The sequence below is a fragment of the Scardinius erythrophthalmus genome, assembly GCF_964197995.2.
Source record: "Scardinius erythrophthalmus genome assembly, chromosome: 9".
Lineage (NCBI taxonomy): Eukaryota > Metazoa > Chordata > Actinopteri > Cypriniformes > Leuciscidae > Scardinius > Scardinius erythrophthalmus.
In genome coordinates this window covers 16,086,483-16,099,863 of record NC_138229.1, presented here as the reverse complement: position 1 = coordinate 16,099,863, position 13,381 = coordinate 16,086,483, and the positions used below count along the sequence as shown (strand labels likewise).

Below are 13,381 nucleotides of genomic sequence, written 5' to 3'. Positions count from 1 at the left end.
ATAGATTCCTCGTGTCACAAAGAGGTTCTTATCTTTTGAAGGCATAATTCATGGTATCCTGTTCTAGTAAAACATTGTGTTTTTCATGTTCCTGAACTCTAGTGTCCCAAGAACATTCTCAGTGGTATATTCCTTTCACCACAGAGCATGATTTTTTACAGTATATTTTCTGTCATTATTATAAACCACAGCACATGCAGTTCAAGATTTGCTTTTCAGTGTGCTCTACCAAGCAACTAGCATTTTGAAAAGGTGTCACTTTTTAAAAATATGTCTTGGTTGCTAATTCCTTGAGCAGTTTAGGAATATTTTAGAGTGGCTTGCTCAGATTCAATTTTCATTGGATTGCATTTGATGCTCATTTGAAGGCCATTATATGTTTTGTGTTTTGTTGATACCTAAAACGTATGTAGTTGCCATAACAGACCCATGTCTATTCAGAGTAACAGTCCAGACAATTTTTTGTCTTTTTGTCTGTTTATTTATTTTTATTTAAAGATGGGACTGTACTTCTACTAATGGAGGCATTCCAGTCATCTGTGTACACATTTGCCTACCAGTATTGCCGCCAATGCCAGTAAAGGGCCAATAATTTGTGTCATGTCTAGTTAGATTCCTCAAAACATGTTTATAGGTGCTCCAATTTCTCAGCTAAAATTTTAATCTAGCATCACTTATCAATTTAGAGAGATCATTTACCACGGGATATATAATAATAATATAATAATAATAGTAATTGTATATCACTGTTTATTATTATTTATATAAATATGTATATATAATTATATATAAAATGATGTATGTATATATGTGTGTATATATTATATTATATTATATTATATTATATTATATTTAATTTTAATTGAAATTGAGTGCCATTGCTGTGATATTCTCTTTTTACATGTTTTTTTATAATTATAATAATAATAATAATATAATAATAACTGTTATTATCATTAGCATCTCGAATAATCATATAATCTGCCTTTTTAGAATGTAATAATGATGGCAACAAAGACACATCCTCATTTTGACAGTTCTCTATTCCAGTTGCCTTTATATATGTGTAAACCACAAGCAGTAATAGCTTAGCGAGTGTTGCAGAAAGAACCCTAAAAGAGAGCAGGATATCACAGCAATGGGACCACAAGTGTGTCGATACCCCTCTCTCCCCCGAACGCCCTCAAAGTTCAATTATTGAGCAGGTCAAAGCTGAAATGAGTGCTGTGCCCTTTCATCACAAAAGTGCTTCACACTTTGCTAAAGCCTTGCTTCAGTGCTGGTATAAGCTCAAGATTACACAGGGAGATCATTCTTTGGGCAGACTGCCTTGCTTCTTTTTTCCTCTCTTTCTTCCTTTCTTCCTTCTTCCAGAGCTTGCAGCTGCTGTTGGCTTCAGTTCTGCTCTTCTTTCCTCAGTGGTCAGTGAACTATAAAACTTACTCTCACATTCTCTACTGATGCTCATTTTTTGCATTTATCTTCAGTTTACGATACAGAAAGAATAACCGTATCCATTTCAACCAAAAAAAAAAAAAAAAAAAAGTTTGTTAATAGTATATAATTATTATTTAAATTGCTCTTCAATGAATGTCCTGATGTTTTATATATTTCTAAATATAGTTTGACAGTTTACTGTAAAAGTATCTGATGTTGACACTGTATAGATATTTCTACTTTAACCCCCCCCCCCCCAAAAAAAAATAAATAAAATAAAAATCCATGTAATATCCTGCTTAATCTAATATACATTTTCATTGTGGTAAGATATCCAATAGCCCTGCTAAAAAAGCCCCAGCTTTAAACAGTTTAGGGTGGTAAGTAACATGGTCTGATTGCCAAAAAAGTGTACAAAACCTATTTAAAACAAACCAACGCTAGACCAGCAAACTAGATTAGACTGATTTGAATTTTTTTTTCCTCAATAGGGATGTTTATGCCGAGGCATATTTATTTTTTCTTTTCATTCATGACTTTATCTATAAACTTATTTTTACTGTTTTATGTTTCAGTTATGTGTAGGCTCATGTAAATCAGAGTATAAATAATAAAAATACGCAACAAATAGGCAACACATGTTTCCTATAAACTAGCATAACAATGGTAAATTATATAGGCTATAGAATGGCGTTAAATTTTAAAAACAGGAGAAAAAAGAGAGCGTAAGTAGGCTATTTTGACTTGGATAAAACAACAAACTCGAGGATATGAGGGCAATTAAATGGATGAAGTAGAAATAATGGCAAACAATAGTCAGTTTTAAAAGTGTTACAGGACTATGTAGCTCTTGCTAATGGTTATCCACTGCAACAAGAAAAATCGTTATTGATGGCTTGAGGTGGAGAAGCCCAATAACGGGCTCCGTTGCTGCGGTGTTCCGCCTCTCTCGCTGTCATCACTAAGCCGAGTCGTGTTATGATGACAACAAGAATATTTAGCCGTTGGATGGAGAATATCTGAATCTTAAACCCTGCCTCTATCGTGTATTTTCACGCAAACATCTCGATTAGTGTGTTGCTAACGCATTCCCCGGTCCTCCTCCTCCTCCAGCTCCCAGTGTGCCGCTGACCGACTGCCGCAGCCTGACAACCGCTACACAGTCTCCGGCAAGATGCTACTACCGCACTCCGGTCTGCTAATCGGCGTTCTCTGGACTGTCACCTTCAATTCCGCTGGGGTGAAATGTCTGAACGGCGAAGAAGATCAGTCTCAAGACATGGAGTGCAAAATGAAAAGCGTTACGGTATCCGCTTTGCCGTTTTTGCGAGAGAACGACCTGAGCATCATGCACAGCCCGTCGGCCTCCGAGCCCAAGCTGTTATTCTCCGTCAGGAACGATTTTCCGGGCGAAATAGTCGTTGTTGACGACTTGGAAAATACCGAGCTCCCGTACTTTGTATTGGGTGAGTGCTGTTATTTATAATCAATTTAACTTTTTATTGAAGATATATACTTGAACTTGATTGTGATAAACTATTGTGGTTTTAAATTGAAATATCAGATGCAGGCCTAGTGCAGAAACTCAAATATATCAGTTCCATTTATGTTTTTCGTCCGGACTAATACTTGGTAACCTGCAGATATGTGTCATTTGCGCAATAGGAAGCATGATGTTCGTTTGGCAGGGTGAGACATGCAAACAGTTGTTATAATTATGAACATGCGTGAAATACAGCTGTGATCCTATAGAGACTAAGTGGTCACTGGGTTACATGTGAGAAAACATTCTTGTGTAAACTTGTGTGAAGTTTGTGCCATATAGCTTCACCTGTTGTGAACTCTAAAAAAACAAAAACAGAAAACAAGCAAACAGCAAAAACAAATTATGCTTTTATTAATTTCCATAGATAGATAGATATATAGTTTGTGTTTGTTTCCAAGTTTGTCTCAAATTTATTTTACACAAATGTGTCAAGCGGTTTACAACAACATTGAAGAACAGGGAGTGTTGTAACACATTTTGTTTCAACATCTGTAACTCAGTGCCTTTGATATAATATAAACAAAATTGAAGAACTTTGATATTCCATAATTGTCTGCTGTAAACCAGAAGAAATAGTAGTTTAAATATGCAACATTCTGTAACACTAAACCGTGTGCCTTCGTGTCAAAGTGTGCAGTTGTTATTTGCACGAGTTGGCAGGGACATTGAACTTTGAGTTTGATTACCACAATTAATTATTGCACATTTTGAATTGTTTTTGTGCACACATTTTTTGTGGTAATTAGATGTACTTGTTCAAAATAATGTTGTTAACATTATGCCATCCCCATGCTTTTAAACATGTTAATTAGGAATTTAAAAGTTAAACATTTACATGTGCTTTTTAATTTAAAAGAGCAACTAAATAGACATACATAATGTTTTTGTTTGTTTGTTTGTTTGTGTCTCTGTGTGTGTGTCAAATGGGGTATATAAACAGCCCAATTTTGTGAAGTTTTTGTGGGTCCAGAAGTACACTGGAAAGTGTTACAACCATGTCTGGTCAGGTTTTTTTTTTGGAGAAAGAAATGAATGTCCATCCATACATACATAAACTAAAGTGTGACCATATCTATCTATCTATCTATCTATCTATCTATCTATCTATCTATCTATCTATCTATCTATCTATCTATCTATCTATCTATATGGTCACACTTTAGTTTAGGGTTCAATTCTCACTATTAACTATGAATTTTGCCTCAGTAAACTCCTAATTACTGCTTGTTAATAGTTAGCAAGGTAGTTGTTAAGTTAGAATATGGTAATGCAGACTTAGCCATTAATATGTGTTTTATAAGTAGTGAGAATTGGACCCTAAAGTGTTACCATTTGCACTTTATATATATATATATATAAGTATTGTGTGTTCATCATTTATCACAAGCAGCTTCACTGGCCGCTGTCCATGGTGCTGAACACTATATGCACGTCTGCCGCTCACTCTGACAGTTGTATAAGTCATTTCTAGGCAATCAGATATAGTGTGAAATGTCTGTGGCTGTCATAGAATAGTTCTGACATTTGTGCTGGGGTTGACTGTTTATATGCCACTGCCATAGCATTGTCAAATATGTCATGTTGTTTCTCACTTTAGGGATGTCTGGAAAAAATATTAGACAGGAAGAACATGGGGAAATGGCAAATCTTTTTTTAAAAAGATAAAAATAATATTTTGCTCAATAGTGACTTTAAAGGTAAAGATGTGGGACATTGACATTGCCTCCTAAGTTTTAGTGATTGCTACGCCATTGCATTTATTTGTGTATGTAAAGAATATACATAAATGATAGACACATATTCTAATTTCAATATTTATTGTACTTTATAAAAAATAATAATTGGTGATGTAATTTATGCTTACATACTCTTGCAAACTTATGAAAGGTTACACCTGGGAATAGCACAGTTTGATCTGCATACAGTGATATTTGAATGCATGAGGACCTGCATATTTATAACTAGAAATCCTTAGAGTCTAAAAAATGGTGTCAGCATGCAGAGGTAACCAGATTTCAGTTTGTTAACAATGTTTAGATGCGACTGCATTTTTCATAGCACAAAGTTCTCAGTAGTCAGGATTTTAATACTTAGCCTACAGAATTAAAATAAGCTCAGCGCTTTAGAGTGCATAAAACACTCAAAAATAACATGCGCCGCCTCTGCAGAAATCTGCTGGTCTTTATATAGGCCAAATTAGAATTTTCTAGGTTTTTGGAAACTGGGAAACTTTTTTTTTTAAAATCTTTATCATAACTTTTTATTGTGAATGTATTGGATTTAATGTTTGAAACCAGTCTCAAGTTTTTTTTTTTAGCTTAATCTGTTCGCCTATAAACTTACCAAACTCAATATTCATTGTGGATGAGGGTCCCAGAATACATACAGTAGAAATAGGAATGAAGAAGAAATATGCAGTGAAGTAAGCCATTTTTAGTTTCTGATCTGGCATGAGATTGGGGTGTGACTATTTGTTTTTGTCCAATAGGTGACATGGGAAACCTGTTTGCAAACCATAATATATTCTTTCTGGCATTCTTTTTGCTTTAGTAATTCACATTGGACTAAGTACTTTTTCATTTCTTTCAGACAGACTGCACCTTGCCTTACTTCATAAATCTCACTCTTGCTAGATAGTCTCCTCTGTTCCTTCAGCCTCTACCTCCTCCAAAGGCTCTTTGTTTGCATAAGATTGATTGGAATGATCATGGGGAGTAATTTCAAGTCAGTGTTATAAATGTTGCCTAAGGTGTTTGAACGTCCCTCCCTTCGCTCTGTGGTCTTGTTTCCTGATTATAAATGCAGTCTTTACAGGGCCGCCACTAGTCTTTGAACAAGCTATTTTTAATTGGATACATTAGGGTAATTGGTACGGTCTACAAATGCGTTCACAAACACACGCACACACACACTTTCGCTTGCTCTTGCACACACTCATTTACTTAGCTCTCTAAACGAGGATACACCAAAGACCTCTTTTGCTTTTAATAACTTCCAGAGGCAGACTATGGCAATGGGATTCCCTAAAGGAAAAGTCTAGAATTAAAGTTTTAGTTTTAGACTGGGTTTCACATTTAATTGATTTTTGGCTTAGAGTCACACATAGAAGAGGCGTTGTTAAAAAGGTTTTCATTCAGACGAATGCAGACAATGCTGACAACACTAAAATGAAACAGAAGCTAGCTAAAGCAAATAAATAAATCAAAAAATGTCCTAGATAGGCTTTCAAATTTCATCATTAGGTTTTAAAACACGTGGAGGTTTTAAAACACGTATTGCCTCCACGTGTTTTAAAACCTAATGATGAAATTTGAAAGCCTATCTAGAAAAAATGTTTATTTATTTATTTGCTTTAGCTAGCTTCTGTTTCATTGTAGTGTTGGCTATAGCATATCATTGATTTGAAAAGAATGGAGCCCTGAAGCTGATTCATGATTAGTAAACATATTGCAGCATCTTCATCCTTATTTTAGTCATCACTGTTTTTTGCGATGGCCTACAGTATGTTGTGTTCACTACTTTTTTTTCACAGGAATTGTGAAGCACAGGTTTTTTTTTTTATCTTGTTAGTTTGTGATGTCATGAGTTATGATGTCACTGCTGGAATTTAAAGTTTTTAAAAAAGCTCCCCTAGGCTGCATTTATGTGGTGAAAAAATACAGTAAAATAGTAATATTGTGAAATATAAGTTCAATTTTTTTAAAAATATGTTTTTTTATTTTAATATATTTTTAAAATGTAATTTATTCCTGTGATGCAAAGCTGAATTTTCTGCATCATTACTCAGTCTTCAGTGTCACATGATCCTTCAGAAATTATCATTCTGATTTGCTGCTCTGCTGCTCAACAAACATTTTCTTGTTATTATCAATGTTGAAAACAGTTGTGCTCCTTAATATTTTTGTGGAAATCTTCAAAAAGTTCAAAAGAACAGCATTTTTGCTGTAATTTTTGATGACCAAATTGATGCATGCTTGCTGAATAAAAGCATTTTTTTTAATGTATTGCCTCTTAACTTTTGAGCCGTATTATTATTATACTTTATAAGAAAATAGGAGATTATAATTGATTATGTTGTCTGACCTTTCCTATAGGGGTGCACTGAAGTAAAGCAAATACAATAAGATAAAATGATCCATGTTTCGACTCTCTCTCTCAGTTAAATCCAGGATTTAGAGGTGAGATTTACTGTGTGTTTGTGAGGAAGGTTCTGCGAGACAGCACAGGAAGATTGCGTGGCAATGAATGGTTTCCATAGCAACAAGAGCTGGTGCTTAAAGGATGCCTTGAAGAGTGGTGACATTACGCTTCCACCTCAGGAGAGAAACAGCAATTCTACCCAACTACATCTGAAAAGAATCAAATGTAAATGATCTTTTAGTTTATAATCGCAAGCATTGGCTTCGAGTCCCATCTCTGTCACAATCGATGTATGTTAATTTTGTGTTTCTAACAAACAGCTCCATGGTGTTTGCACAGTGCGATTATAGTTGTCTTAGGAAATGCCTTTGTTATGACTAAATCATAACAATTGGAAAAATTTAATTACTTTGAATACCTTGTTGTTTATTTAACAAAGGGAGGACGATTGAGCATGTAAATACAGACATTGAAGTAGAAACATTTTAAGACAAGCAACTGGATGATGTCCGATTTTGCTTTCCGTCACAGTTCACCGTTTACACTGCTGTTTAATTTTCAATGTCTTTAGCCTTTGAGTCCCTTCAGTTTCCCTCAACAACAGAAACTACATTCTCGGATTATGTGGAACAACACACAGCTTTCAGGAGAAAATAGTCCATGATGAGTTTGAACAACATCCCTTTAAAGAATAAAATCCAGGAGATACGGTGAAGAATTTTGATCAGTCACTCCCTGAATCATCTCAAGGATGACACTGTTTCGAGTGTCTGCATATGTGAACGCAAAGCAAACCTTGAGGTATTCGCAGAGGAATTGAAGATATTTATGCACACTCACGTGTTGTCAGCAGGGCCATGCACAGGACAAGCAAACAGAGTGAGCTTGGCTTCTGCAAACTTTATTTTGAAGGAAAGTGCAGTTGCATTAACAGGCTGCTGGTATAATGTATGACACGCCACGTGTTGCTGCTACCTGTAGTTCTTTGAGCAAACGGGAAAAAAAGACATCATGAATCCTCAAAAAAAAAACAAAAAAAAAAAACGATTTAATGACAGATAATGAAAGGTTTAACTGGTCTTCAGACTTTTTTGGACTCTTTTGTTATACGTTGATGCATTTTAATTACAGTTTATGGCTGTGACATTTACTTATATTTAACTTTTATTGTTCATAATGGCTTGTTCAGCACCTGGGGCTACAATTATTATTATTCTACACAGGTTTTACTATCACTTCAGTAGTTTTAGCAGGTAAATAGATGCAGCATTTTAGCACTTATGTGCAGTTATAGCTGGAGGCTAGCTAATGAATTGAAACCCTCAAGCAATGCAAATATAGTTGCATGCATGCTTGTTTGCATATAAAATTGAGCACATAGTCAATTAAATTGCCCACATTGGTAGTTATAATTCTAGAAACATTCTACTTTCTAACATGTTGTTTTATGGTTTGGCTTTTAAGTTCTAAGGCATTCTATAGAGGCTGGCAGCAGCGCTGCAACATGACACAGTCAGTGAGAATGCATGCACTTCACTACAACTCTGACACATTCGACATTATTATATGAAAAAGTTCTTCTACAGCTTTTTCAAGGGGATTTTCATTGTCAGTCTCCTTTGTTCACTTAAAATAAAATGAGGTGCCTAGGTGAATCTTGATGGACTCTCTTTGTTAAGAAGCTCAATGTCAAAGCCCTTGTGTTTCTAAAATCTCTAGCAGATCCAGCATAAGTTCTGTTAGCCAACCATATCAGTTTTAAGAAAGAGTGTCTGAAATGACTAGCAAATGAATTCCCTGTCTAGCCAGGGTCAGGAGATTGTTTGATCTGTGTACAATCCTCCATTTCTTATTTGATACTGATAATACAATTTTGTGGGGGAAAAAACATTATGTGAATTGTTTATGCAAAAAGCATGGGGATTTACAGGGATGTATCATAGTTGATATTATCAATTATTTAAGTCGTTTTGTTGTAGTTGGTAAGTCGTGTTTTGTGTGAAGTCACATTTAGAGTGATAATTTTTTCTCTGGTGAACTTGGACACTATAGAATTCAGTCCATTTCTCTTCATACAAATGTGCATACAGAAGCCCAGATTTCTGCACTAACTACTTGGAGGGAATAAGTTATGTTCAATGACTGAATCAGAGTCAAGTCCTAATTTCCCTATATACCTTGTGCTATTTTATGATTTTTTTTTTAAATAATTTTGAGCTATCATTAAAAGCATGTTTCACCCCAAAAATTTATAATTCTATCAAAAAACAAAACAAAACAATAACCTCCTTTTATGTTCTTACAACAGGGATATTTTAATCACATATCTGAGTTAAGTCTAGTTGCCCCCTTTTTTGAGAAGACTACATCAGATGAACTTACTTGAGCCAAATAAGTTTGTTTGGGGGGGTCAGTAAGATTTTATTTTTATATTTTTGAAAGAAATCTCTTATGCCAAAGCTGCATTTACAGTATTTGATCAGAAATACAGTAAAAACAGTAATATTGTGAAATAGTATTATCATTTAAAATGATTGTCTTCTAATTTAGTATATTTGCTGTTTTTTTATATTTAAATCTGTAATATAAATCTTTTGTAATATTATAAATGTATTTTTAAAAACTGTCACTTTTGATTAATTTAAAGGGACACCAGGCAACGTTTTCGTGTTAATTAATTATCTCCGTAAGTCGGTATATGGTTAAATGACTCATTACAGGGTGAATGAAGACTCTCTCGCCCGCCCCTACTGCCTGTAGGAAGAATATCCCGCTTGCAAGTTCGGTGTATCCTACCCGCGTCCTTCAATCTCACAAAGTCTCAGACATCGCGAGAAGCAGGATCAGTTTACGGCAAGCATCCCCAGCACAGAGGCAGGCTAACGAAACCCGGCTAGCGTTCATATCGTTCGTTCCCGGTAAAAATACTAGCCTAGTATGCATGACAACACAATGAAAAAAAAATAAAAAAACTCGCCATCAGTTGGAAAGAAAATAATACTTTACTTACCTCGGTAGACATAACTGGTTTTGAAATAGCCGGTTCCTCTGCTCAGCTGGGTTGCTCGTGGCGAGGGGGAGGGACAACAGTTCGTTTTTAAGACAGTGTGTCAAGCATTTACTACCAGACACCAGGGGGAGCTTCGTAGAGAAAAAACACTCAGGCTTGCCTGGTGTCCCTTTAAGTCAAGTCAAGTCAACTTTATTTATATAGCGCTTTTCACAATACAGATTGTATCAAAGCAGCTTCACAGTATTAAATAAAATAGTACATCAGTGTTTGTTTCTGGTGTAAAACATCCACGTTTGGTAATGCAGATCAATAGCACTGTTGAATCGATTAATCAAATTAAGTATCCCCAACTGAGCAAGCCAAAGGCAACAGTGGCAAGGAACCGAAAAACTCCATTAGGTGACCCAATGGAGAAAAAAAAAACCTTGGGAGAACCCAGGCTCAGTCGGGGGCCAGTTCTCCTCTGGCGTTTAATGCGTCATTGATGAATTTTTTTTTAATTTCTTTAAAAAAATAACGGGAGTGTAGATATTTTTGACAATAAATTAGCATTTGTTTTACAGTTACATTTTACAGTGGATGATAAAGATATGGTCACTTATCATGACCATTAGAAGTAGAGTCCCACGTTTTTTAATCTGTTTTTCTGGCTTAATTCATAGTCTGAACTGCATACCATCTTACCAGCTTCATTGTCCATGCTTTAGCCTACTTGTGGCACTTTAGAACAATGAAGAACCCTATAAAACATCTTACAGCAGAGCCAACTATCTGTTCTGCTTGTATTGATCTCTAATGTCAGGGCTGGATTTGAAGTGTAAAATGTACCGAGTGTGTAAGAAGAGGAGAGTGACCCACACAGGGATCTCTAATGGACACTTCCCACCTCCACTCACTGGGTACTTGAGCTGAGTGTGTTTTTTCCCTTGCTTTTACGAGCCACAGTTCATCATCTTCTCAATTTGCCGCAATCTTCACTTGTCGACCTTGACATCCTCCCCTTATTCACACAACTTTGAAGAATCCATGAATGCTTTTCAAGTCAAAAACTATGCAAACTTTCAAGGAGATAATCAAGAAGAATGGGCTGCTTATGTTAGCTCGTTTGCATAAACTTGGACTAAAAGCTTACTAATGAACAGTCTCTCTTATTTTCCTCAAATAAGAGAGTGAGACTTCATGATAAATGAAGCTTGAAATTCTAAAGATTAGAGGGTTTTGTTCTTGACATTGTGTTTTTTTTCCACAGTGAATCTGTGATGTGTATTAGGTTAAGTGAACCCCAAACTCGGATGCCGACTGCTAAGATTTTGTATGACTCCTGATGATAATCTATCTATCTATCTATCTGTCTGTCTGTCTGTCTGTCTGTCTGTCTAACTATGTATCTGTCTATCTGTCTGTCTGTCCTTACAAAGCAGATGTTTTTAAATTAGGTTCTTGTGGATTGCTTTTAACCTGCCACTACCAGCAGTGGTTTTATGATTAGAAGCTTCAAATGGAGCAGCATGTAAGGACACTTGGGGAAGTACAGCTGTACATCATATTTTTGATGGAACATTTCAACGGCTGTACATGATGAGATGAGCTTTATCTGTAATTGAAAAGTGTGCCAGTGAGAGCTTACGGTAGTAAGAACTTTTGAGATCTGTGGGAGTGACCCTGTTTAATGCCAAACCAGGAACAAGGTGTCTCCTCTATCACTTTCTGAGAGAACACCCTCAAATGTGCTCATTTAATACTTTCCTCACAGTGATCCTGTGCTCTTAAAAACATATACAAGCCTGTATTTCCATGCTACACACCTTTCTACCTCCATTTCCATCTCTTTCCCCTTCAACCACTTGGATTGCAGACCAAAGAAACATTCTATGTAGGTTTCAGGCTTTTTTTTTTGACACTGCTCTGCACTGCTACTTGTGGAGAGCCCAGGCTAATGAGATGACACAGACGGCGCACTTGTCTGGTCATGACAGGAGCTGAGATTGAATAGAAGGGCTTATGGTGCAGGTAATGGGCATTTCAGCAACACAATGGTATGGTGAGGTCATTCAGCCACATGATATACAGCCACAAATGATGTGTTGTGTTGATTCCTGGTGAGGTGTGTTGGCTTCGCCACATATATAAAAAAATTTAAATAAAATAAAAAACACCACCATCGACAAAAAAAATAAGGCAAAACAACAACAACACGAAACATTACATTTACGGATTTCTGATTTAAGCCCCAAGAAGAATGTTTTTAGAAATATATATTCCAAAGATTATAGAGGCTACTGATTATCTCAGCACTCCTTGCTCTTTTCAGGATAGATTTATGCATTTTGGCATTTCTATTTCTATTGACTTACAGTGCATTCAAGGTGGACATTTTGCCACTATGTGTTCCCTGAGGATTGAACTTTTGACCTTGGCTAGCACCTTGTTCTACCTGTTCAGTCGAGAGTAAAATGGGAAAGAAGAAAAAAAAACTTTATTTAAACAGTATTACTATTCTGGTCTCCAGTTAAAATATCTAAACATTCTTAAAACCAGATACATTTTACTATGGAAGCTAAATTGTGTAAAATATGTTTTTAATGACTGAATTCTTCTTCTTTTTTTTTTTAAGAAATCAATACTTTTTCTTAGCAAGACTGCATAAAATTGTTAAAGTGACAGTAAAGACATTTATAACGTTTTAAAAGATTTCTTTTTAAAATAAATGTTCTGTTCTATTCATGGGATCCTAAGCAAAAGTATCACAGTCTCCACAAAAATATTAAGCAGCAAATCAGCAGTTTAGAATGATTTCTGGAGGATCATGTGACTGAAGACTGGAGTAATGGCTGCTTTAAGGGGTGGTATAATGCCCCTTTTTACAATATGTAAAAGAAGTCTCTGTTGTCCCCAGAGTGTGTATGTGAAGTTTTTATATAAATAATATTTACATCGTTAAAATAATCCATGTGACTACAGTGGTTCAACCTTAATTTTATGAAGCGACGAGAATACTTTTTGTGTGCTAAAAAAACAAAATAGCGACTTTATTCCGTATCAGTCTCTGACGCGCGCTCACGAGAGCACCACTTCCTCTGTTTGCAAACACAACCTTGCATTTTTCTGTAATTAAAGTTTTTGAGCTGTGAGGGTGAATAATTAATGACAGATTTTTCATTTTTGGGTGATTTTACCGTAGAGAAAACAACAAAATATCAGCTTAACAGAAACAGGGGCCAAGACATGACAGTTTAGCTGTGTGT

General features: G+C 35.6%; 1 protein-coding gene across 1 annotated transcript in view; it reads left to right on the top strand.

The window, feature by feature from the left end:
- Positions 1–2,611: 2,611 nt before the first annotated feature.
- astn1 (astrotactin 1) overlaps positions 2,612–13,381 on the top strand; it is a gene marked incomplete at both ends in the record, with an annotated part of 225,612 nt that continues 214,842 nt past the window's right edge. Inside the window, one exon of the mRNA XM_081373616.1 lies at positions 2,612–2,903. Within this exon, the coding sequence (XP_081229742.1) occupies positions 2,612–2,903 (292 nt within the window). The remainder of the gene's footprint in view (positions 2,904–13,381) is intronic.